Source organism: Toxotes jaculatrix, chromosome 18 (assembly GCF_017976425.1).
Source record: "Toxotes jaculatrix isolate fToxJac2 chromosome 18, fToxJac2.pri, whole genome shotgun sequence".
NCBI classification, from domain to species: domain Eukaryota; kingdom Metazoa; phylum Chordata; class Actinopteri; family Toxotidae; genus Toxotes; species Toxotes jaculatrix.
Genome location: NC_054411.1, coordinates 19,317,066 through 19,343,327, shown reverse-complemented (window position 1 = coordinate 19,343,327; position 26,262 = coordinate 19,317,066). Strand labels below are relative to the sequence as shown.

At 43.5% G+C, this 26,262-nt stretch overlaps 2 protein-coding genes across 2 annotated transcripts in view; one reads left to right on the top strand and one right to left on the bottom strand.

Annotated features, from left to right (window-relative positions):
- The window catches only part of tanc2a (tetratricopeptide repeat, ankyrin repeat and coiled-coil containing 2a), a 43,305-nt gene extending 25,791 nt beyond the window's left edge, over positions 1-17,514 (top strand). Inside the window, exons 7-29 of the mRNA XM_041061735.1 lie at positions 202-327; positions 423-689; positions 1,722-1,873; positions 2,046-2,277; positions 2,371-2,543; positions 4,017-4,097; positions 4,406-4,606; positions 4,808-4,942; positions 5,317-5,513; positions 5,624-5,732; positions 6,863-6,985; positions 7,072-7,209; positions 7,344-7,442; positions 7,847-8,038; positions 8,144-8,237; positions 9,813-9,946; positions 10,037-10,160; positions 10,974-11,149; positions 11,305-11,437; positions 11,754-11,845; positions 11,975-12,109; positions 12,254-12,354; positions 13,092-17,514. Coding sequence (XP_040917669.1) covers positions 202-327; positions 423-689; positions 1,722-1,873; positions 2,046-2,277; positions 2,371-2,543; positions 4,017-4,097; positions 4,406-4,606; positions 4,808-4,942; positions 5,317-5,513; positions 5,624-5,732; positions 6,863-6,985; positions 7,072-7,209; positions 7,344-7,442; positions 7,847-8,038; positions 8,144-8,237; positions 9,813-9,946; positions 10,037-10,160; positions 10,974-11,149; positions 11,305-11,437; positions 11,754-11,845; positions 11,975-12,109; positions 12,254-12,354; positions 13,092-14,997 — 5,120 coding nt within the window. The 3' untranslated portion in view covers positions 14,998-17,514. The remainder of the gene's footprint in view (positions 1-201; positions 328-422; positions 690-1,721; positions 1,874-2,045; positions 2,278-2,370; positions 2,544-4,016; positions 4,098-4,405; positions 4,607-4,807; positions 4,943-5,316; positions 5,514-5,623; positions 5,733-6,862; positions 6,986-7,071; positions 7,210-7,343; positions 7,443-7,846; positions 8,039-8,143; positions 8,238-9,812; positions 9,947-10,036; positions 10,161-10,973; positions 11,150-11,304; positions 11,438-11,753; positions 11,846-11,974; positions 12,110-12,253; positions 12,355-13,091) is intronic.
- Positions 17,515-18,399: 885 nt separating this feature from the next.
- On the bottom strand, positions 18,400-25,848 carry LOC121199082 (transmembrane ascorbate-dependent reductase CYB561). Its single transcript, XM_041063547.1, has 6 exons — positions 25,766-25,848; positions 23,756-23,963; positions 21,713-21,811; positions 21,438-21,541; positions 20,924-21,081; positions 18,400-20,534 (listed from the first exon to the last, which is right to left on the bottom strand). The coding sequence occupies exons 2-6, from the start codon at positions 23,958-23,960 to the stop codon at positions 20,342-20,344; spliced, it is 759 nt and encodes a 252-aa protein (XP_040919481.1). The 5' UTR covers positions 23,961-23,963; positions 25,766-25,848; the 3' UTR covers positions 18,400-20,341.
- Between the last annotated feature and the right edge of the window lie 414 nt (positions 25,849-26,262).

The following is a 26,262-nucleotide window of genomic DNA, read 5'->3' as shown; positions in this document are numbered from 1 at the left end:
GTGTCCACTGGGAGGTTGCCAGGCAAACAGTGGAAACAACAGGAAGCCAGCTTCCAGTCAGGGGTCATAATTTAGCTTCCACTCACCATTGGTATTGCAGGGAACACATTTTTAAGAACTTTGATTGGATGATTCCTTTGGCCTTTTGATCAAATGAAGTTTTCATCGTCTGCACTTTTTTTTTTAATTCTCTCTCTGTAGCAACTAGTTCTGCCCACCTTGAGGACCTAGCCTATCTGGATGAGCAGCAGAGACACATCCCTTCAAGGACGTCTCTCAGAATGCCCAGACAGAATTCTGGGAGTCGTAATCAGCCGGACCACAGAGGTAAACACACACATACTCTCGATCGCACACAGATACACACAGCTATTTTAACAAGCTGTATTATAATGCTCTGCTCATCCCCTCTCTCCCTGCAGTTCGTTTCACTCCCTCTCTCAACCTGAAGCCCCTGCACTTTGAGGTTCCCGGCCTCTCGTCTGATTGGCTGTTCACCGGCAGGGAGTGGCTCTTTCAGGAAGTGGATGCCTGTCTCTGCAGGGATGACCCGTCAACCAGTCGGGGCGTGGTGATCATCGGCAACATGGGCTTTGGCAAAACGGCCATCATCGCCCGTCTGGTGGCGCTCAGCTGTCATGGAAACCGAATGTGGCCAACCGCTGCCGGGAGCCAGACCATTCCTAAGCGTAAGCAGAGAGAGACAGAGAAGAAAAGAGAAAACCACTTTTTACTGTACAGAATTATACCAGTCAAGTTTTCTGTTTGTAAAAAAATATATTCAGAAGTAAAACATGTAGAACTACTCTTCTGTCTATAACTATTTTTAGTATTTAGACATTAATGAGCTTCATCCATAAATAGCTTTTCACCCGTTTTTTAGAGTTGCACAGTTTTTATTCAGACACAGTTTAGACAACATTATTGATCAAATCTAAATCATGTCTTGTTATTTGATGAATTTATGTATGTGGTTGAATGTTGGTTCTTTATATTTACTATATATTTTGTTGCAAACTAAACTTAGAAAACAAAGGAAAATGAAGCAGTCTGGAGGATTTTAACTGTGTTGGTCCCGCCCACTTCCTTTACGAATCCCAAATACAAATGTTTCTGTGACGTAAATACATATAGATGAAGACACACATAGTAATTTTCCATTACATCTGTAGCTCACAGTGACTGTACCGGTCCTGTCTAATGGATTTGGACAGTTTATGTCAAAGATGCCAAAAAATTAACACGTTGACCACTTTCCAAGAATATATGTGTTCATGCCCATAAAATTAGATTTCAGTCCCAGATACAGGAAGAGGTTCTAAAAGAACAAAAACCCCAGTGTTATTTTAGAATTTCTTTTAATGCTTGCTGTGTATAATACAGTATGCATTGTACTTGGTAGGCATTTGGAGGGGACATAATAGATTCTTGGCAGGAGCCCATATCACATGCTTGCCAGAGGACCCCCAGTGAGTTATTTCAGCCATGAAGACAACCTCATTCATTCTGTAAGAAACAGCTGAGTCATCATGCTGAACCCAATAAAATCAGCCAGCCTCACAGTCAACAACCAGACACACAGCCGAGCCAACGTCCACAAAAAAAAAACACAAAACCAGAAGCTACAGAGAAAGAGAGAGAGATGGTTTGCATGTTTACATCTTTGCTGACATTTAAAATGAAGAAAATCTCTGAGATTCCTTCCTGCGTCATCAATGCAGATGTAGCACCTGTTTCTTTCTCCAACGATTCCCTGGGAAGAGGAGGAGGAAGAGGAGATGACGGAGGAGGAGGAGGAGGAGGAGGAAGCTGCCCAGGAACCCCAGAGATGAGGAGGAGGCAGGAGGAGGTGCTGAGGAAGCTTGCAGCACAGGTTGGATCCCCACTTTACTTAACATAGATCTGCTGTATCACATGGCTAGATTACTCAACTCTTTGTACACCTGAAACTTAAAAGGCCAGTAATAGATTCCACAATAACAAACGCGAGGTCTTTCTAAAAATCCATGCGTCATTCAAACAGTTCTTCCTGTCTGTCTTTGCAGGTAGTCTCATATCACTTCTGTCAGGCAGATAACTGTCACACCTGTCTGGTTCCCGAGTTTGTCCACAACATGGCCGCGATGTTAAGTGAGGCCCCTCAGCTGCTGGCCTATCGGGAGCTGCTGCACCGGTCGCCACAGCTACAGAGCACGCTCAGTCTGCGCTCCTGCATCCAGGATCCGAGCTCCGCCCTCCAGAGAGGAATACTGGAACCACTGGATGCTCTCTACAGAGGTACGTACAGATTCTACAGTATTCGGCTGGCTTCTGTTCTGTTACGCCAGGGATGATATTCAATCTGTGATGGTCCACATTGTTGTGTTACAGAGAGGAAGTTGCATGTGGAAAGGGCGGGGCTTATTATACTGATTGACGGGTTAAACGAGGCAGAATTCCACCGACCGGACTACGGTGACACACTGACTTCCTTCCTGTCCCAAAACATCCAAAAATTTCCTTCCTGGTTGAAGGTCATTACCACTGTCAGGACCAGTCAGCAGGTGAATACACACCCCCTCCACACACACACATGCACACACACAAGAAAATCATACTTCAGAATACGAAACGGGGGACTTTTTTGAATTCAGGAAAATTTTAGACTTTCAGACAGTTGTAATCTTATAATAAAATGTAAACATAAATCAGTCATCAGAAGTGTAAAAAATTGATGAAACTATGTGTTTATTTCCTCTAATGTGAGCTTCAGATGTCAGCTTTACTAGTTTACTACGTATGTATAGTAGAAAAGTATCACATCTAAGGACAAAGAGCTCATCAACTAACTCTGTTACATAAGTTTATGGTGTTACTGGTTAAGTTAAAAAAATGCCTCATTCACAACTGACACTTGCATTTTCCCACTGTGTGGTGTCTGGTTCTAGATGATATCAGACAAATCACTAGTATAGTTATACTATAGTATAGTATAGTTATAGTTATAGTATAGTATAGTTATAGTTATACTATACTATAATAGTTTTTCCATTGCAAACAAAAACATAAGAGAAAAAGATTTGCCATTACATAGTGCACATAATTCTGTTCAAAATTATGGGTGTTTATGATGTGTATATATGTTTTTAAGGAATTAAAGATATTGTAAAGGTCTGCTAAAACAGCTGCTACCTGACATGGAGTGAATTAATCAGGAATTATGAATGTTGAACTTTCCAAGAAGGAATGGAGGGTTGGTGGAATCATCTAATAAAAGAGTTTCCAGTATTTCAATCCACAAACAAGACCACAGATTCCTGAAGTGGCGTATGTGTCAGACAGAAAGAGTCCTCATCCTACAAGCCACAGCATTTGAAGTGAAAACATATTTTTGTATTGAAAATAAGAACGAGTGGAAACTGAACAGCCAAGCAGGGTTATTTTTAGCTCACAGATGAATAGAAAAGAGTCTGATTGTACATTTTTCCTGTCATATACTAGGACCCTGCATTAAGTGCATGTTTAAGACCCCTTCTCTAGGGTTCTTGTTGTAAATCGAGTCGGCTGGAACAATAAAAAGTCAGCCAGAAACAGCTTTTTTTTCAACCAACGTAATAAGCTGTCTAGCTACAGCTGATAAAATCTGTCAGTGACAGCTGTTATCTCAACTCGCAGAATTGAAAGTTGGTGGCTGGAAACAACAAGTATTCTATTTTATTTTCTCCCTCTGTCTGCATTGTTTAAAAAACTACAGAGAATTGTGATGGTAAATCTGCCACTGTAAACTGCAGACGTGCCATGCAAGCATAGCAAGCTTGGCAGGTGTCGCAAAAATGGCTAACGGGGCTGGACGCAGGGAGTGTTCAGTTAGCAAAGGGTGAAGCCTGCTTTAAATAACATCTGTCTGAAGCAAATATACCAACGGTGCTGCCAGACCACAGAGAGCTAAACACAATGTGGGAGCGGCTGCACTGACAAAACTTGTTTCTTTGAACAAAACAAAAAAAATTTGTTTCTCTCTCTATTTGTTCAATCAGGACACCACCCGCTCTCTCCCTTTTCACCGCATCTCTCTAGACAAGATGGAGGAGAACAGTGCCATAGACCAGGACCTGCAGGTAACACAGGCTTCCTGTCTGCCTGCCTGCCTGTCTGTCTGTCTGCCTGTCTGCCTGTCTGTCTGCCTGTCTGTCTGTCTGTCTGCCTGTCTGTCTGTCTGCCTGCCTGTCTGTCTGTCTGTCCGCCTGTCTGTCTGTCTGCCTGTCTGCCTGTCTGTCTGCCTGTCTGCCTGTCTGCCTGTCTGTCTGTCTGCCTGTCTGTCTGCCTGTCTGTCTGTCTGCCTGTCTGTCTGTCTGTCTGCCTGTCTGCCTGTCTGTCTGTCTGTCTGTCTGCCTGTTCATCCATATGTCTGTCTGTTTTTCCTCAGGGTTACCTGATGCAGCGTATCCACAGCAGTGCTGAGATCCAGAGCAACGTGTCGCTGAGCAATGGTCGCCTTGACAACGCGGCGCTCGCCAAATTGATCAGCCACCTGAAGAGTCTGAGCAAAGGCTCATACCTCTACCTGAAACTGACCCTGGACCTGATAGAGGGAGGATACCTGGTCCTAAAGAGCTCCAGCTTCAAGGTGAGTAAGAAGTGAGGGAGGAAGGGGGAAAGAAGAATGGAGTGAACGGCAAATCATAATTTACTACTTAGTTAAATGTGTAATTAGCCATTTAATTGTGTCCCACTATAGTGACTGAATTACTTGTTTAATTAGTTAGACTTCAGCTGCTACACAGTAAACAGAAGGACTTTAAATGTGTGTGTGTATGTGTGTGTGTAGGTGGTTCCTGTGAGTCTAGCAGAGGTCTACTTGCTGCAGCTCAACATGCGCTTTCCCACCCAGTCGTCTTTTCAGAGAGTTCTGCCGCTGCTCAACATTACTGTGGCATCACTGCACCCACTGACCGACCAGCAGGTACACACCATCACTGTGCCATACTGAGTGTGTGCACGCGTGCGTGTGTGTGCGTGTGTGTGTGTGTAAATTTGTGCCCTCAGAATAAACAGATCCCTAAAGAAGAAGCTGTGACATTCTCATCTACTGCAGCTGTATGTTGTGTTTAGTGCTAATTAGCTAAACTTTAATGGTGAACATGGTTAAACATTGTATCTGCAAAGCATCAGCATGTCAGGATTGGCACTGTAAGCATATCAGCATTAGGTCAAAGCACAGTACAGCCTCACAGAGCTGCTAGCATGGCTGTAGCCTCTTAGTCTTGTTAGCTTATCTTGACACACTGAAAATGAAACAATAAACGTGAAATGTGACCCTCTCCTGTTCCCCTTCAGCTGTTTGAGGTGGTGAACGCGTGCGCTCTGACCGGAGGAACGCTGCAGTGGGCCGAGTTCGTGCAGCGGCTGGAGCAGCTCTCGTCTTTTCTGCTGAGGCGGAGCGACGGCAGCTGGATGCTGAACCACGCCTCCTTCAGGGAGTGGCTGGTTTGGAGGGAGGAGGGGCAGGACGACAGGTTCCTCTGTGACCCCAGGTACACTGACGAGCAGCAGGAAAGAAAAGAGTGAAAAAGACAGAGAAAGAAAGAGATTTTCACCGAGCTGTGTCTGTGTCTCTGTCTGTCCATCTGTTGGTGTCTGTCAGGAGTGGGCACACTCTCCTGGCCTTCTGGCTCTGCAGACAGGACGGGAAGTTAAATCGACAGCAGACGCTGGAGCTGGGACATCACATCTTGAAGGCTCACATCTACAAGGTTAGCTCACACACACACACACACACACACAAACAAAAGGCCCCATTTTAATCGCACAAGCACAACAACCCAACACAAAGTGGCAGGTCTTTGGTTCAAGGACTGGCAGGAGAACCCTCAGACAATGAATCAGTATCTCCATGAAATCAGGTTGGTTCCTGGATGGTGCAGAGTGACAGGACCTGAATACACAACAGATCCAATTTACAGCCAGAGACAGATGGTGTGCAGATGGGGTTTTTTAACAGTTCATCAGAAACATAATAATAGAGGAAAACGATGAAACCGTTAATACGACTCATCAGTCAGACACTACTTCAGTCAGAATTCTGACTGGTAAATGGTAACATCATATCATAACTGATATTTTACCATTATATGGTAACACCATGATGCTGTAGCATGGGCAGGGGGGCAGCTTGACTCACATCCAGCCTTTGGTTTCACACTATACCATTTACTGATATAGCTGGCCAGCTATCAAACAACTAAACATGGATGTGAATAATACACAATTTATATATTACAAAATCAACTTTTCAGTTGTTTTATGAGGAAAGAGGTGTTCTAGTATGGTTCCAGCACCCCCTCCCCTAGAGATGGAGCTAGTTTTAACATACAGTTAGGTACCTGTGCCTAGTGGTTTCCAGTCTAGGGGTCAGGTCCCTCCAAACAGTCACAAGATAAATCTGAGGGGTCGTGAGACGGCAAAAGAAGAAAACAAAATTCTTCTGCACTTCATTTTGTTGGATTTCTTTCTAAACTTTGATTTTTGTGAAATAATGGATTATCTGACCTTGTTGAGTCTTAAACAGACTTAGACAGGTGACAGACAGGTATACTATATATATCTGTCTGTATATATATAGCTGTTAGACAAATGTAGAGCTGTAAAAAGTACAATATTCTTGTCTGAAATATGGTAAAGTAGAAGTATGAAGTTGCGTACAGATGAAGGTACTTTAATTGTTCTTACATCACTTGATAAAGTTACATATTAAGTTCTTTTACATTATTGAAAGAGATGTTTAAGGTCAGCTGTGCTGGTCAGTGCATCACCATGAAAACAGTCTGAAGTGTGTGTGTGTGTGTGGCTCACTTTGTTTCTGTGGCACCTGTTGTCTCTCCAGGGTCTGAGTAAGAAGCTTGGGGTTTCCTCCTCAGTTCTGCAGGGGCTGTGGCTATCCTACAGCACGGGGAACCTGAGCCCTGCTCTCTCATGTCTACGCAACCTCTACACCCCCAACATCAAGGTAACACACTGCACACACACCTACACAGGCACATATACACACTCGCCAATGCAGGTGGGCTGTAACTTTCCTCTCTACCTGTCCAGGTGAGCAGGTTGCTGATAATGGGCGGGGCCGATGTGAATTACCGCAGTGATGTTCTGAACAACGCCCCCCTGCTGTGTGTCCACGCCCACCTGGGCCACAATGACGCCGTGGCACTGCTGCTCGATCACGGAGCTCAGGTAAAAAAAAAAAAAAAGTTGAAGTTTCAGGAGTTTCGGTATGTGACTTTGAGGAAACGCTGTGGTGGGTTTTAACTGGAAGATTGTGCCAGTTTAATGCAACCAAACTCGAGGCTTTTGTGATGTATTTCTAGGTGGACGCTCAGTCGCAGGACGGTTTGACTGCACTGGGATTCGCTGCTGCGGCTGGACACCTGGACATCGTCATCATGCTGAGTCAGCACAGAGCTAAGGTAGCCTCTTACCTGTGGGCCGCGGCATTTTATGTCTCACAGAATTTAAAGCCACTTTGAGTAGATATCACTTCTTCAGAATGGATGTTTTTAACTAAGGCTGTCTGTGGTAATCTGACCAGCTAGTGTTCATTAAATTGTAGTTCTGCAACACAATTACTGTACTGGATACAGCACATTTAAAAATCTGTTTTCAATGGCAGAATATTTTTTATACATTAAATATCTACAAGTCAGATACAGGTTTTAACCCAGTTTTAACCACTTTTGTGTGCTTGTGTGTGTGTGTTGAGATGAGGCTTTGTACTGTTTACCAGTTTGCTTGTTGCGTGTTTGCGCGTTTGGCAGTTTTCCAGGTGCACAGGACTCTTCTAAGGTCACTCTTTCTCTTGTTGTGTATTCAGGTGGGCCACGTGGACAGCTCAGGTCAGTGTGTGCTGGTGCACGCGGCTCAGCGAGGCCACCTCAAGGTGCTGCACTACCTGCTGAAGCAAGCAGACTGGAGCTGCACTTCCTGTTGTAGCCAGAGGGTGGTGAGCAAGAGCCAGGCAGTGCAGCAGGCTCTGATTGCAGCAGCCAGCATGGGCCACACAGAGGTTAACCACACACACACACAAACGCACACCTTTACAATATTGTGTGTCACTGATTCATGAAACTATGTTTGTAACATTTTTTGTTGCGTGTGTGTGTGTGTGTAGATAGTGTCATACCTACTGGACCTTCCAGAGGAAGATGAGAAAGAGGAGCAGAGACCTCAGATCAACACATTTGATTGTGCCTGGGGAGAGACAGGTACTACAACAAAAACTGATAACGACAATACTCCAGGTCCTGCTGCAGTGCTGTAATGCTGCTATCATCAAAATACAGCATATGATGATACAGTATCACTTCTAATACCACAAGATCCTGTCCTACACAGATGCATTACTACAGTACTAGTACTGTAGTACTGCTATACTGATACTAATAGTCCAGGATTCCTAGAGCTTAACTCACAGTCAACTGAATCGAAGCCGATCTGGGCTGCATGAGTGCTACCACATAGTAAATAAGAGAGAGTTTGACTGTAAACAGTGAGTGGCTGCTGTGCTACACATCACTGACCTCTAGTGGAGGAAACTGTGCTCTACAGTACGAATCACCTCAACGCAACAACCTCAGTTTACCAGGAGCCTGTACCACAAGCGAGATTAGTGGGTTATCTGGTTGTCTGTGGACTTAACCCAGATTTTGTGGTAGCAGAAAGCTGGGTTAAGTCTGTACTTTTAACAGGGATTGATCACCATGGTAACCTATGCCAGACCACTAACCTGCTCCAGAGCAGGTGCCACCCGGCCTGACTACTGGACCAATCAGATCACTGGAATAACAGAGCGATCATTCCCACAGGATCTCAGATGGACAAGCACTAACTTCACTAACGAAGTGCGACAGCTCTAGTTTTAAAACAGCTTTCTAACAAATGGAAGGAGAGTTTATGACACTAAATACATAATGATGATTAGAGCTGCAAAGATGTTTTCATTCCTCATTCAGTGCTTTTGCACTGCAGCTCAGAATAACATGAGGCCACCTCTATTGTCTGTTACAAGACAAATAATCCACTCACTGTAAATTAGTTCCCATAATTAGAAATGCAACATTTCAGTTAGATGGACCTCATCAGGAGTTAATTACTTTTCTTTCTGCTTTGGCAGCACAAACAATACCACACTCGTTTTACCTTTTTTCTGTAGATCACATATTCATAATCATCATCAGACAGAAAAAATACTCACTCCATACTAAAGACATACAGTAGATAATAATTTCCAAATGAATTTATTTATCCTTAGACGTACTTTAATGTTTGGAAATGCATCTATCAGCAGATTTTTCCCACGAGTATCACAGTTTCATCTCATTTCATTTCAGCTCTGCCTCATTCACATGAACATACTTGTATCAGGATAAGAAAAGTGTTTGGCACAGTACTATACATGTCAAGCCAAGGCTGTCACCATCACAAGACAGTGGAGGGATCACTGGTCAGAGGTGGAACGGACCGACAGACAGACTCCCATAAAGATACAATAAAATAACTAAATTGAAAAAAAGTTAAAATAGGACGGGGGAAGAAAGATGGGAAAAATGTTTTAAAAAAATATGTAGAAGGAAAATAAAATGAGTAAATAAAAACACAAAATAATTTTTAAAAGTTTTCCATTCTTAAAAAAATAATTTACCTGAACTCAACCAGTCATCTAATCTTCAACCTCTTAAATGTCTTACAGGCAGAAGCCAGTTTTCATTCAGATACAGAGGACTGTAGTTTATGAAGCTCTTCCTCTAATTTCTGTGTGTGTGTGTGTGTGTGTGTGTCAGCTCTAACAGCAGCAGCAGGAAGTGGCCGCCTGTCTGTGTGCAGGCTGTTGTTGGACCAGGGAGCTGCTGTTGAGCAAGGCAACAGGCGGGGTGTGGCTCCACTCTTCAGTGCTGTGAGACGGGGCCACTGGCAGGTACAACACACACACAGTAAACATGTTTATTTTGATTCCCGCTGAGTGATGAGTGTTGAGTGTCTGTCTCCCTCTGTGTCTCTTGGTCAGGTGGTGGAGCTGTTACTGAGTCACGGGGTGGAGGTGAACACGGTCGACCAGCAGGGTCGAACGGCTCTGATGACGGCAGCGTCAGAGGGACATATGCCCACCGCCCAGCTGCTGCTGGATCATGGTAACTCACCTTACCCTACACTAACAACAACAACAATGGCTGCGACAGCACAATGAAACCATGAACTGTTTTTATTTTCACCCAAGAAACTTTCCCCAGTTCTTCATTATATTTCTGTAAAAAGCCTCTTTGTCTTTTGATCTGTTCCACTTTCAATTTGCTGTTAATGCAGTTTCAACACTTCAGTTCTACAGTTCAGTATCTATCTTGTCTTATCACACTCACTGCTCTAATTTTCTCTTCTCTGACATAAATACTGCACCATTGCAATGGAGAAATTGCAGCTTGAAGCATTCTCAGCCTCAGAAGTTTGAATAAGGATCTAGGCTTGAACTAAATTCTTTTGGCTCAGCTGGATTATATTTGTTCTCAAAACACAGGATTTTTTTTGGGGAAAAAACTATAAAATGAATTAATGGACGTATGTCTAAGAAGTTATTTAGGGTTATCCTTAAATAGAGATGGAAAATGTTTGAGTATGTTGTGCATACTTACCAAATACCAGATACTTGGTATTTGTGGTGATGTATCACATGATAAATCAGGGAACTTTGAAGGGAAGTTACCTAAAAAAAACACTGGACGAACAAGGTATTCATTTAATTGTTGAATGCTAGGTATTGTTTTAGCCCCGATCCTGATTTAAATAATCTTACTTGTGAATTTTTAGTGTAAATAACTGGAATTTCTTGATTTATTCACACACATTTTAATCAGATAGGGACCCAAGTCTCGACCTCTGACCCCAGTGTAATCCATAGTAATTTACACTGAGATGAATCTCTGTGTCTCTCGCTCTCTCTCTGTTTCCAGGAGCCTCTCTGGACCAGACCGACAGGGAGGGGTTGACGGCGCTGAGCTGGGCGTGTCTGAAAGGCCAGCTTCCACTGGTCAAAGAGCTGGTGGAGAGAGGAGCAGCCACAACTCATGCTGACCGCAGTGGACGGACGCCCCTGGATCTGGCTGCTTTTCGGGGCGACCCAGAAGTGGTGTGTAAAACAGATGCAGTCGTCACTGCATTTGCTGCATTTTAGAAATATTTCCTGTACCTGCTTTACCTGTCCTGCAGAGTCCACACAGGACAGTGTAATATACTCATGTCCATATTCTGAGTTAGACCCGTGTGTGTCCTTGTCTACATTAGGTGCAATACCTGGTGGAACACGGTGCGTCGGTGGAGCATGTGGATTGCAGCGGGATGCGTCCTCTGGACCGAGCGGTCGGCTGCAGAAACACTTCAGCGGTCATCGCTCTGCTCAAAAAGGGAGCCAAGATAGGTAGAAACACGACTCAGTGCTGCGATCCTTGTGGATCGTGTTGTTTTCTTTCATCTATCTTTTATGTGGATCTCTTAATGTTTTGAGAGGATATAATGAATGATATTGTTTTACTTCCACTTACTCACATACGCTACATCATGTTAGTGTACCCTGCATTCTTGTGACCTGAAAGGTGCTCAACTCAAAACTGTGTGTGTGTGTGTGTGTGTCTGTGTGTGTGTGTGTGTGTGTGTGTGTGTGTGTGTGTGTGTGTGTGTGTGTGTGTGTGTGTGTGTGTGTGTCTGTGTGTGTGCGTGTGCGTGTGTGTGTGCAGGACCAGCGACCTGGGCCATGGCAACCTCTAAACCAGACATCTTAATGGTTCTGCTCAGTAAATTGATCCAAGAGGGAGACAAACTATACAAGGTAACACACGTGATCACATGGCAATTTAATCACAAACCAGACACACACACATTTATTTGATATTGTAGGTAAATAGCGTGTCCCTGTGTGTGTCCCTGTGTGTGTGTGTGTCCCTGTGTGAATTTGTAGCAAGGTAAAGTGAGGGAAGCTGCTCACTCGTATCAGTCAGCGCTCCAGAAGTTTCCAGGAGACGAGCTGAAGACATTCAGACAGCTGAGAGTGTGTGTGCTGCTCAACCTGTCACGCTGCCGCCGCAAGATGAATGTACGTCTCTTTATCTTTCTCTCTCTCTCCTGAACACACTTATACACACACACACACACACTTTGGAGAAAAACAGACCACAGCATGATTTGTAATCCATGGTCTTAATACGACTCTTAATTCAGTGTTTTTTTCCCCATTCAGGATTTCAGCCTTGCTGAGGAGTTTGCTACCAAAGCACTGGAATTAAAAGTGAAATCCTACGAGGCCTTTTATGCCAGAGCCCGGGCCAAACGCAGCCGCAGGTGATTATAGCAACAGAAGGACATGGAATAAACCAGCCCGAACCAAATAATGAACTCTTAAATTTATTATATATAAATCTTTTTTTTTTCAGTTATAATTCACAGTGCCAAATAACCACATAAAGAACCAACGTAAAACTAACTAACTAAGGTGCAGAGTAAAAAGAAGGCCTCGTGCTTTCAGCATCCACCAGCATTGTTAAGTAAGGGAACGGACTGTTTTACTGTTCTTCCCCTGACATGTAGTGTCAGAGCAGTAAAGGCATTTGCCACCTGAGTCTGAGCTCTTTGACATATTTTCAGACGTTGGGAGCTCTGCAGCCTCCGGTTTCGCATCACCCGTCCTCACCTCCTGTGAAAGAGAAAATAGTCCTTGTTGGTGCATAATAGTATTTTACTGTAATTGTTGTTTGTCTGTCGTGAACAATGAAGACCATGAGCATCGCTCCCTTGTCAAGGAACCTGGAGATATGCCAGGAGGCAGCAACTACCAGAAGAAGACAAGTGTGCCTTTGACTGCTTGCTTGTCAGGGTCCCAGCTCCAGATTTTTAATAAGGGTTCACTCTCTTCTCCTGACACTACACCTGAGATAACCACGAGGCTGTACTCTGACCTGTAGCTGGCATTGTGTTTACATGCTAATTAGCCACAAGCACCACATGTCTAGGGGATTTAAGTTATGTCACCCTCTGAAATCTTCTGTCTGTCTCTTCTTTCGCTCTCTGTCACCATTCAGACAGTTCCACGCAGCCTTGGAGGACCTGATTGAGGCCAGCCGCCTGTGTCCATCCAACCGGGAGATCCAGCGTTTGCTGTCCCGGGTCAGGGAAGAGTGTCGGCAGGTTGCCCGACAACAGGACTCTCCCCCTCCTTCATCACACCCTGCTTATCTACAGAATGTGTCCATCAACGAGGCCAAGAGCAGAGATTCAGGATGTGTGCAGACGCAGGACAGGGAGGGGCTTACTGAGGAAGAGGAGGAGGAAGAGAGGGAAGAGGAGAGGTGTTACAGGGAAGGAGATCCTCCTCCTCACTCCTCCTCCTTCCACTCTCCACCTGTGGTTCAAAGCCTTGACACCCACTGCCACCCTGGGGTGCCATCACCTTCCTCCCTCTCCCCCACTCACCTGTATCATCACCTCTCCAGTCCCATCCACTCCCCCTCTTCCTCTTCACCCTCTCACACGGCTCCTCCTCCTCCTTCCTCCTCTTATCACCACTTCAGCCCTCCTCCCTCCCCAATGCAGCATCAGCAGCAAGCCATCACAATGTCGGAAAGTGTCCCTGCAATGTCAGGGACTGGAGGTCTGCACCACTATCCCCAGTCCATCTCAGCCCTCCTCCACTCAGACCAGAAACAGGGTGTGCAGCAGCATCACTATCTGTCTGACCAGAGATCCTTCCAGAAGCAGAACCCTGTCCAGGGCCAGTGGCTCCAACCAGCCAAAGTCCAGGTTATCAGAACCAGTCAGCCCAGTTCCCAGTCCCACTCCAGTCTGGTTTTGGGGGGTTCTGCTTACTCGCAGTTTGCCAGTCTGCCCCAAGAACTGGCCGAACTGGGGGAAGGAATTTGCCCCAGTCCCCCCGATGACAGGCCTAGTCTGCAGGTCCAGGCTGGCCTGAATTCTGGAGCTTCATATCCACTAGATGATGTGGACGTTGACTTGGCTCGCCATTCGAGACCTGCATCTTCCTATGGGAGAGGAGCAGGAGGGGAGTGGGCAGGGAAAAACCGATTTGCCCAGGGCCGTCAGTTCAGCCGCAACCAATCCAAAGCAGCGTACTACCCCATGGAAGTTACAGAGGCTACGACTGGACCCCCTGATAGCCTTCCATCAGTGCATGATTATCAGTACCTCCACCAGGGCGGGCTACGACGCCCAGTTAGCGCCCACCCGACCTCGTCCTCGTCCTCTTCCCCCAGGCCTCTCGTCCAGAATGCCAGCGTCCGCTTCTCCTCCAGCAGCGGCAGCCTCTCTGGCGGGCAGCCAGCCAATCATGGCTCAGGCTTCAGGACCTCAGCCTCCACCCAGCACATGGATTTACCTTCAGATCTGGTCTCTATGGGAGGGGTTGCCGGTTACCATGATGACCTCTCTCTGATGTCCTCTCCCCAGTCAGAGATGTTCATGTTAGGAGGCGGGACTTATCCTGGAGAGGTGGGCCGGTCGTCTAGGAGCACTCCTTTCATGGGCGTCATTGATAAGACAGTGAGGGTGCACCAGCAGTATCAGCAACAAGCTCCTTCTAGTTCCTCATCCTGTCTCAGCCCCTCTCGCTCCTGGGCTGTGTCCTCAGTGGACACGGTGGTCACCTCGCCTAGCAAAACCCCCACCAACCAAGGAGGCTTCAGTCAACCGCAGCCCTCCTCCATTGCCTACCACAACCGTAGCAACAACAATGCCCACAACGGCCACCTCCTGCACGACAACCAGCTCGACTACTATGAGGTGGTGGCAGGCGGTGGTCCTCGGGATGAAGGCTCGGTGCAGGTTGCCAGTCACAATCCCTCTTACCTGGACGTGAAGGTGGCCCGAACACTGCCAGTGATTCATAGCTGCTCAGACAGACCCGCAGAGAGGAAGTCAGGACCTATGTCTCCTGTCAAACCAAAAAGACCCTTTGTCGAGTCCAACGTGTAGAGAAAATGTTAAGTCAGACACAAAGGAGGAGGATTAATGAAGTGAAGGTCAGCGTACCTGTATATTCGAAGATTCACTGAGGCTATGGAATTATTAAGGTCCGACTATGCTTGAAACGCACTTAGTTGTTTTACGTGTCGTTCGTACGACGTGTAGTTTGTACGACATTCAGAGGGGATGCAATAATATTTGTTGGTTGTATACACTCTGTTATACTTCTGAAAAGTGATTGATGTAGTTTGTGTTCTTTGTTTGACGCACAAAGAGACGGAGGAAAAGCCAGTTTGGTGTTTTCACCCGGTCAGTCGCTGCGTGAAGAAGAGCACGCTTGTCGAAATGACAAGCGCTTCGTGTGAAGCACAGGGACTCCTTTACTGTGCAAAAGTACAATATGGAAAACATCAGGTTTGTCTGTGAAGCAGCCAGAGATGAAGAAAAGAAGCGAGGACGAAGGCGAGGAGGGAAAAATTAAAGTTGTGAAGATCTTGATCTTTAGTTCTGAAACAAGTGACGGCTCCTGGCATCACAAAGCACAACGAGGAGGAAGAGGAGGAGGATGAGGAGGAGGAAGATTGGGGAAATAAAATAAAGAAACACAAAAAAAGACATGTCACTGAAAAATCCGCCCCCCTCCTTCCCTGGTCATCTCTGTCTTACAGTACATGTCCAAACTGATGTCTCTGGATACCCATGTTACACTGCTCCAGACATGGTGACATCCAGCCAGAAGGAGAGAGAGAGGGACACACACAGAAGCACCACTATTACCTTTATGTGCTGTCGACGCCTTTAATGAAGATTTTCATTTCCAGTTTGAAGCATTTAAATGATACAGTGACTGGAAACCTGGATCCATCCAGGCTCTGCGTGCGCGTGCCAGGCAGATGCTGGTCAGTGAGCCAGTCCTAAGCCATAGTTAGTTTGAGAAACTAGGATGATGCTTTCATTGAATGAGCACTGACTTGCTGTTTATAAAACAAAAGTAAGTGATATTTATCTTTTTTAAGTTATGTCTGTGTTAAAGTGTCTAAATGTCGTTTCCTTTAAAACTCCGTGTCCCTTCGATCTCTGCCTTTTGATCTTTTTGACGGTTTTTTCACTCAGAGCATAGAAAGTGAAACCTTCTTTTCAAGGAGACAAAAAAAAAAAAAAAAAAAAAAACCAAGAGCAGCATTTCATCTTCATGAACCAGTTCAGCTGTGCTCAGTTCCAGTTCCTGCTCGTGGATGACGGAATCACTCTACAATCAACAGCCTGGAAAAATGCCTTCTAAGATTTTTGGATGTTTTTACTTAAGGTAGATATTTTTATTTTTGTTGTTTGTTTTTTTTTTCTATGAAGGCCTTTTGTATTCTGTAGTCCTGTCGGTCTTAATTTATGCAAACCACATGTTTGATGAACCATTTATACTCATTGCCATGGATACTTAGTGCTTACATACATGTCCCATGAGCTGGCAGTTGGCGCCTCCTATTGTCAGTAGTTCAGTTAAAATAAATAAATAAATTTAAAAAAAGCCATTTGGCTGTTCACTAAACCCCTCCCCTAAACAGTGATTGTCCAATCACAGCTTAGCAACGGTAACGAGGCACAGCCTGTCCAGGTCTGCAAATCTCTGTCATGTTAGAGTGGTGTGTAATGGAGCTGTAGGAAAATTTATCCTTTGCATTGAAAAGTTTTGATGTCTAAGTTTAAGAAAAGAAAAACACAAAATAAAATTTAAAAAATGGATTATGTGCATCTTATTAAAAAAGAAACACGTGCATCATAAGAAGTGAACATCCAACAACAGACAGCTCAAATTTATTTATGATGACTGATGATGGGTTTTTTTTTTATTGATAATGTTTTCATCGTTTGTCTCAGATCTGTAGCACAGTATCACGGATGCAGCCATCAGGTGGATTTTAAGTCAAGATTCTTTAAAACAGTTTTCTGTGTTAAATCAAGGACCCATTGTTTCAAAAATTCAAATTGAATATCTGCTGTGAGAAAACCTGACAGGGGGAGGGAGTTAACTAATAATCTAACCGTCAATCCCAGGTCAGTTTTCCACAGAGTGACTGGAAAACAGACGGTTTTTAGTCCCAGAAAATGGGACTAAAGTTTTAAGTTTTTAAAAATGTATTTTCTGCACACCAATGCCTGTTTTTGTACGTTTCATCTAATGTTTCTAATGAATCAGCAACTTGTTGTCAGAGTTGCTGGTGCTGATGTAACCTGTGACCTCTGACCTCTCTGTCAGTCTCACTGACCACTGCCCTCTTTTCTTACTGCTCAGGAGTCTCCAGCTGTGAGAAGATGTGGTAAATGCTTAAATCGCTCTGCTTCACGTGACATTTTCACACTCTGACTGCTGGACATTGTTTAGAATAACGAAGTACATCGTCAGCAAGTCGATCGGATGTTCAAAATTATATCGTCAGTGTTGCTTTAAATCCTCGATATTAAACATTTAAAATGTGGTTTTATTCCGCTCATGTGAAATTATTGACTGCTGAGAATTAAATCTGAATGAAAGGCAGATATGTAAGTGTCTTCCTTGGGGGAGTGGTGGATACCTTTTGTCCAACTTTTTCTACCGACAAAGTTGGACAAAGTGTAACCTGTAAATGGACAAATGTTCCCGGGGGATTCTCTCTGCTCTTCTGCTGGTCCAATAAACTGTCAGTCACACCCTGGAAGAAACTCTGGGACGTGACCACAGAATGACTCAGCAAACATTCAGACAGAATCCCTCAATAAAAGATTAAATTAAAGTTACTTTAACTCTCAGTTATTGCCTCAGGGACAGTAAGTTAAGACGTCTGCAATGCTCCAGCAATTATTGAGAGTGAACACTACCTAGCTTGTTTGCTTGTTAACTACATCCATTTATGTTGTAATCACATTAAAAAAGAATCTCTGTGAAACCAGTATGGACTGGAGGAACATCTACAGTGATAAAGAACTATTGCAGTATACATTTGAGCAGGTTTGAAAAAAAAATGTTACCTGATGCAACGTATCCCTTAACCCTACAATAACTTTGCTACTTGGAGGGCAGCAGAAACAAGTTGTGAACTTGTAGTTATTCATTTACACCTCTAGTTAAAGTAAGCACAATATTTGTTGTCTTTTAGCTCTACTTTTGGTCTGAGGGAACCACCTGGCTCTCTAGTGGCTAAAGGTTTATCTGTCTGGGACAGTGACTTCCTTAGTTTGCCCCTAATTTTAGCAATCTTATCTTACAATGTCTTAGTGTTGTTAGTTATCTATTTTACATGTAAAATATTAACCTTCTAATCAGACTCTATACTGTTTCCCACATGTAGAGTCTGTTTCCTGGACCCAGATCATAAACCCACAGTATATCAGAGGAGAAAAACGCAGCTGGACCAAAAAAAAATGCAGTAATTTCACACACATTCTTTTATTTATTTCAGGTTGTCACAGTGAAATTTATATTTCCTATTGAAAAATTACAACGCCGAGAGGTACATAAAAACAAACGACACCTACTGATGGAAATCGGCCAGTTTTTTGTAAAAGCTTTGCATGAGGCACTAGGGCTGATTCCTGAAGTCAAGGCAAAAAGCAAAAACACTGTAGCTGCATTTTTAAAATATGAAGACATGAATTGAACATCTTGAACATCAAGTCAAAGTGTAACAACTAGCTAAACTCTAATAACATTTAATAACACACTGAATACGCACTGAACCATGTCCATTTAAATACAAACAGCTTACTAGTGGACAAAAATATTTTGATAACTCATTATGTTTAGGGGACAAACTGTACTGACTTGGTTTCTCATAACTTGGATCTGGGACAGGTCTACATAGTGTAGGACGTGGTAAAAAGACTTTATACGAGTGCACTTGATGGTGACTCAAAAAGTAGTGTGATGTAAGTCATTTTCACAAAGGTAAACCTTGTACGAGACCTCTTATGACTTTTAAAAGTTTACAGCTTTTTTTTTTTCATTATGGAGTATTGACAACAACATCCATCAGTAAATAAAACCATGGATGATCACTTGGTACAGGACCAGGTTTTACAGCTTTACAGATCCATTCATTTTTTTGTCTATTTATTTATTTGTAATTCTGCTCAAGCAATAATTATAAAATAGTACAAAATCAAGATGGCACATAGGTAGTCCCAAATAAAATGCTTGGTTCAAGGAGATGGTCTAATGTGAACGCTCTGTGTAACAGAGCCAACTAGGTCCTGATCGTGTTTTTAGCCCCAGTCTAAGTCCTTCAACATGGAGCATCTGCTGATACCAAGTCTGATCTAGAGTTAAGCAGCTGCAACTTAATTCAACGGAAAGAAATGTGAAAGAAATGATACACATAGTAAAAATAATAATATACATAGCAGCAGAAGATATGAAGTGTTGATTAAAATATATCTACCACATGGAAATAACACATGTAAAGTACTACATTTTGTAACATCTTATTTTTCAAGTGCTACTTGATTCAAATACTAAATGTCATCGTTTTAAACTGTTAATTTTCTAAGCTTAAATTATTGATCTGATATGAATGAAAGTTAAACTGATGCAATCAACTAGATTTTTTTTTTTTACTACAGATCCATTAAAGAAAATGTCTGGATCAGCCCTGATATCAGGTTCTGGGTTGGGTGGGACTCTCTGACCCAGGTTAGGGTTTGGTTGTTTTCAAATGCAATTCATTGAAATGTCCCTCATTCTCTCCTAGTGTCCAGTTGGGAGGGAGCCAGGGACAGAGTGCAGCCACTGGCTGCATTAACCTGGTGGAACGGTAACGGTAACGGTAACACGTGACAATAAAGCTCCAGGTAAAGTTTGGTTCACACGGTTGGCAGCACTGGTCAGGTTCAGTCAAGTCAAGAGTTAAAGATACAAACATGAGTTGGGTTTGGGCCTCAGTTTTAGGACAGAGCAGGACTGTAGTGGGACGCCACAGTGTCTGAGCTGGCTGAGAAAAGCTTAAGCTGCATTTATATGTATGTATTAAAGAATCAAACACCATGCACGTAGCTGCTGTAGCTATGGAGATGCATATGCTACTTACTACCTTTTTGTATTCATATCCAAATAAATAAGTAATTTTGCCTGTAAGGCTGATCTGTTCAGTAATCTGTGAGTCAGGCTGGTAAACTAACAGGACAAAGAGAGAATCATAAAAGCTTCCTATCCATGATTTTTATTGACTTCATTGAACCAAACCAGTACTAAACATGATCTTTTCTGACCACGTTCACAGCAGTTTGTGTGTGAACTTTGTAACCAGGTATTAACAGACTGGTAGCACAGCTGGTCTGTAGGCAGGACACTGTTTGGAGGCATGTCAGGCTGTCAGAGTAAGGCTCAGGGCATGGTGGGTGACCCGCCCTCAGTCAGGGTCTTGAAGTGGACAGACAGAGACTCTTCCTCTGGGTTGGGTGGGCGTCTGTACTCTTCCCTGGTGATCAAGAAGCCCAGTGTCACCCCAAAGCACACCAGCAGGATCCCCAAAATGTTGGCCAGCACTCCTTCTGAGGCAAACAGGGAGTAGGTTGGCCTGGGTCCAGAGAGAGAGAGAGAGAGAGAGAGAGAGAGAGAGAGAGAGAGAGAGAGAGAGAGAGAGGGATTCAGGAGGTGGAGACAAAGTACAAAATATAAACATAGATGAGACTGAAAAAGATAGAGAGGTAGAAAGTGATGAACACTGACATAAATAACACCAATCAGTTTAATGTAGAATAGACTGGGATACAACTAGATTATGGACCCAGGAAGTCACCACCATCCTATTTGTTTTTATAAAATTTAAATAAAGCTGATGGCATTTTTGACATTGCTGAATAGTTGAGTTAGCAGAGTTAAAATTTTCCTGATATTAACCTCCCTTTTTTATATTATTGATAGATGGACGGAGACATTGGCAGGTACAGTCAGAGATGGACATACATGATGCTGAACAGGAGTTTCTCCGTGATGCCGAGCAGACAGCTGCCTATGGCCATGACCAGCAGAACCAGACCACAGAACACGTGGACGGGGAGGTACGTGGCTCGTAACCATGACGACGCAACCGGAAACAGGAAGAACAGCAAACCCATCACCCACTAGGTTAAATAGGGGGGGGTTAACAATTAGTGTTACTGTTTTAATCCTCATCACACTTGAGCTACACTTTCACCAAGCACTTTATTAGGAACACCTCTGCACCTGCTTATTATCCAATCAGCCAATCACGTGGCAGCAGTCAAATGCATGAACTTAATGTTCACATCAAACATCAGAAGAATAAGGAAAGAATGTGATCTCAGCGAAACTGCTGATCTCCTGGGATTTTCACAACTAACAGTCTCTACCACTCTCTACCACTGTACTACCCAGTGTTAGTATAATGTTCCTAATAATGTGCTTGGTGAGTCTACATATAGAGTGTGTGTGTGTGTGTGTGTGTCTGAGTGTGTACCTGTACGCAGAACAGGACTAAGGTAGCCATGCCGCACCAGCTGTGTAGAGAGTACATGTCTGGAATCTTTGCTGCTCTGTGGAAGTCAAACACAGCTACAAAACCTAAACACATAAACACACAGTGAGTTACACACAGGCATGAGGAAACATCTCTGTGTCAGTCCCTCTCTCTCTCTCTCTCTCTCTCTCTCTCTCTCTCTCTCTCTCTCTCTCTCTCTCTCTCTCAGTGGTATTAACTTCTCTTTCACACATACACATCTCTCTGTTTCTCACCTATGATGCTGATGATAAGGGCAAGCAGGTGAATGATACCGTGAAGCAGTTTTACATTCCTCTTCTCCTCGTTACGAAAAACTCTGTAGACCAGGATGGCTGGAGAGAGGGAGAGAGAGAAAGAGAGAGGGAAGTTTGTGAAATAGTGAAATAAATGTATTAAATTAAAGTAGTTCAAAAGTAATACAATTACTTTAATAAAATTATTAAAGAAATTGTATTATCGTGTTTTTCCTCGGAAAATGCACACTGTCTGCACTAAGTCTGTGAAGACATCATGCATTGTGATCTTTCTACTAAGGACACAGGTTGTATCAGCCAATCAAAAGCGGGGAACCAAATTTCAAAACACCCAAGACAATTACTGTATCAATAACTGATAAACCATCCTTGTCAAACAAGCAGAAAAAAAGTATAAAACCTCTTTAAAAGACACTGTAGCAACATATTAAATGGGAATTAAATAATCCAATTTTAACAAATCTCTATTACATATAAATACAAACATCTGAGAAAAACATTAAGTGATGATTACAGCAGATGAGAGTTGTAAGATGTGCTAACAGACAGCATACTGAGGATGAACATGATGCAGACACTGACTCTGCAGCTGTGTTTCCTTTTACTGGAGCAGAACTACACAATTGCTAATTGTGTTGAGTTTAAATCCTTTCTTTTGGCCACCTGAGCCAGCTGCTTTGCACCATTTCCACTAAGCAGCTTCTCAGTTTTTAGAGTGAGCATGAAGTGTGACTCATGTGAGCCTTTGATAAAAGTTATTTTCTGATTAAGAGTGGCTACAGATTATAGAGGAAAAGACTGTGTTGGTGAATGTATCCACCATTAGTGTAGATGTGGCCTCAGGCAACAGGGGCAGATAACACCGTGAATCAGCACTGAGGGGTCTGTGGTCGTAGTGTGAGTGTGTCTGTCTGTGTGAAGACCCCCCAGGGTGTTTCGATCTCTTATTAAGCACCCTTCTCAGCCGCCCAAACCCCCCCCCCCCCCCACCCCCTCCAATCTAATGTCCAGCTGACCTTTGCTTTTATTGCTCTAATGTAATCCAGTGCTGTAACAGACAGCTGTCCTGCTGAACCGGTTGAACTAATATGGTTACACTCATTAGCAAAAGTACCCAGGGCTGCAGAGACTAAAGCAAGGACGAGGAGGAGAAACAGCTGCGTCTCACTCTGTCTTTATTTCAGAGACCACAGGTATCACCAGGACCTGGTGCTGTGTGAGCCGGGAGCATGAGCGCACATTGGACAACCTGGACAGCAATTTGTCCAAAAAAAAAATTTGCTTTGTTGTCTTACAACAGAAACATTAAAACATGTAAATGAGAACAGCTTCATTGGGAATTTGGTTGAATGAAATTACTGTAAATGTGAGAACAGTGAGTAGGAGAGAAGTGAACACACAGAGGACTGAAAGTGGCTTACACTAGGCAAAATGCAAATACGACATGATGACGTCATGAATGTGCTCCGTCATCTAGTGACACTTAGTGACTTTCTGAGCAGATGATGCTCAGTTCGCTGACTGGAGTTTTCTGTGTCTTTGGTTCAATTCCCTGATGGGCAACTCCGTCAAAGCTTCACTGGAAATATCACCAGGAAAACCAAAACAGAATTGGCTCGTTCAGTGATCAAAACCATTCTCCTCTCTGTATAAATCAGTCTTTCTGGGCGGGGGAGGAGGGGATGTCGGCTGTCTGTGTAGTGTTAGCTTAATGCATCAGGCCAACAACACAGTGCCTGAGGCTAAGACACACAACACACACACACTATCAGGCCGACTGAAATACAGTATCTACACATTGCTGGCCTTCTTCCTGTTAAACTCAGTTTACAGAATATTATCTCAAAATGACTTACCGTTACCATGACTACAACATTGCTGGAAGACCAGCTGTTTTGTTGTTGTTTTTCTTTTTGTGTGTTTTTCTTTTTTTGAATTAAAAGGTTTAAGCAACTGCGCCTCAACAGCACCTCTGTCACAACAGATCTTCCTCAACCTGATCAATGATGAGTGTGGACTCACCGTCGCCGTGCAGGAAGACCAGCCCCAGCACCATGCACAGAGGGTGTATGTTGAACTCCCGCACTGAGCCATCCCAAGCGAAGCCCCCGCGGTAGTGACCCATCCACACTCCGGTCAGCACCACCGATGCCAGACCCAGCACCTGTGACGCTCCCACCAGCCATGCAAACGAAGAGCGAACGGGACGTGGAACGGAATCATCCATGATCTGGGAGAGAGAAACAGGAAGATTACTGAGTGTTATATCAGCTGAGGGCTGTATCCTTTGTTGGACTAAATTACAATGAATTAAATTAGAAAGCTGTGGTAGAGAAAAAGATCAACTAAGTGCTGCTCTGCATTACTGTTTCATCCTTAGTAGTCTATCTTGTTCAGGGGGCCCTGTGTAAAAGGCAGTGTCAGCGTGGGGCCCAAGAACAAACTTTTACCCAGGGGTCCCCCAACAGCTTAATCTGGCCATGTTGAATGGGATTCACAGCACAAAGGCTCATGAATATATAACGCAGGAATTGTCCCTATCAACACAGCAAAGCCAAGGAAAGGTTATTACTAACCCATGAAAAAAGGAAAAAAAGTTAACATTACTGAGGTTCAGAGACAATTACATGAAAGCTTCTTTAATGAGATTACTGCACAATTATGTGATAAACCCACAGGCTCAACAAGCTCATCAGGATGGCTGGCTTCTTTCCTCCAGTGGAACTTGATTCTCTGATGGAAGTGTGAGAGAGGAGGTGGCTGCATCAAGCTAATGAATATCTAGTGCAATACCTTTCATGTCTTTCTGGATGAACACAGCAATAGATGTGACACCGTGGCACTAAGGTACGCCACTCAGAAAATCCTCCCTCACACTTATTGCTGGACACTTGCACTGTCATCATATTGCATCATCATTAAGGGTACTGAAAGCAGCGTATCACCAGAAGCTAACAGCAAAAAGCAAAGCCTATCAATCACTTAGGCAACATCACTGTCTCAGTACAAACAAGTAATTTATATTGCTGGATCCTTATTATTGATGCAGTAACATGTAAGCTGCATTTTAATGTTAACTTCAATATACACTGTTGGATAGTTTAATCCGTAACAGTGTGTGAGATATTTTATAAAGGCATCATATCCTTTATATGTAAAATCTTAATTTTAACTATAGCTGTCAGATAAATGTACTGTAGTCAAAAGTAGAATAAACTGACATGTAGTGCAATGTAAGCAAATTAGAATAAAATAGACATATATGTCAGAGATGAGTTATTATATCTTTACTTGAGCTCTGCACCCAACTGGGCTGGCTGTAAAGGGAAATTACCGAATAAAACATTTAGCAAAAAATAAATAAATAAAATAAATAAATAAATAATAAAAATAAGGCACGGAAAGTCAAGAGGAGTAAATAATTTCACAATAAAATCTTCCTGTCTTGCATGAATAACAGTAAACTGGCCACGCAGCACAGAGCTCCTTCACAATAAAACCCACTTCTGCTCTTTTTTTTTTTTTTAATCACATTTTCTATCAGCCGAAGAGTCAAACAAAAATAAACAGGTGGTAAAGACAGGAACAGGAAGTGTCGCACCGATCTGACGGGAGTTGTATGAGGACAAGAGTAGAAATTAACGGATATCCCATGGATTTCCTCCCTGCTCGCCTCATTATCGCGGCTGAGAGTCATTATTATAACCTCAACAAAGTTAATGATCACTCCCACAGTCAGGATTCCCGGTTCAGACACATCTTAATGCTATTACCCCACGGGCACAGCGCCACCAACCACAGGGATGTTGCACAAAATTACAGGAAAATTATAGGCTACTGTAATGCTTCATCGCCGATGGCGAGCTGTCACCTGTTACCTGGGCACTGTGTTCGGATTTAACGTGACTGTGCAGTATATTTTACTCTGAGGATATGATTTAATTTGTGCTCAGATGATGGCATTAAGTTGAAAAAGGCTGGGAAAATAAACAGGAATAATACAAAGCGGAGGGGTGGGTGTTAAATACTTACTGCGCTGTAGGCTCCGCTCTGCTGAGGAAGTCCTGGAGTCTGGACTTAGAGATCCGCCTTCCTCCTCCCCTCTGACCGAGAGCGTGTGGGTGTGTGTGTGTGTGTGTGTGTGTGTGTTTTGGATGCCCTTCTACACAAGCCCAACCCATGTGAAGGCAGGACTGTGTAGAGGAAATAACAAAATACAGCACCATGCTACCACTAGGAGCAGCATCATGATCATGATCATGATCATTATTATTATTATTATTAGTAGTAGTAGTATTGTTGTTGTTGTTGTTATAAGCAGTAGTAGTAGTGGTGGTGGTGGTGTTAGCATTATGTTGCTACATCTTATATGAAATTATATTCTTACAATAAAACAGAGCTATATATTAATAGCTATATGCAACTGAATTGAATTGGACTGCTGATGTAGGCTAACGTCACAGTAACATCAGTAGAGAGGGGTGGGGGATTGCGTGGATTGATGACTAACAGCTCCAGTGTAGAGGTTT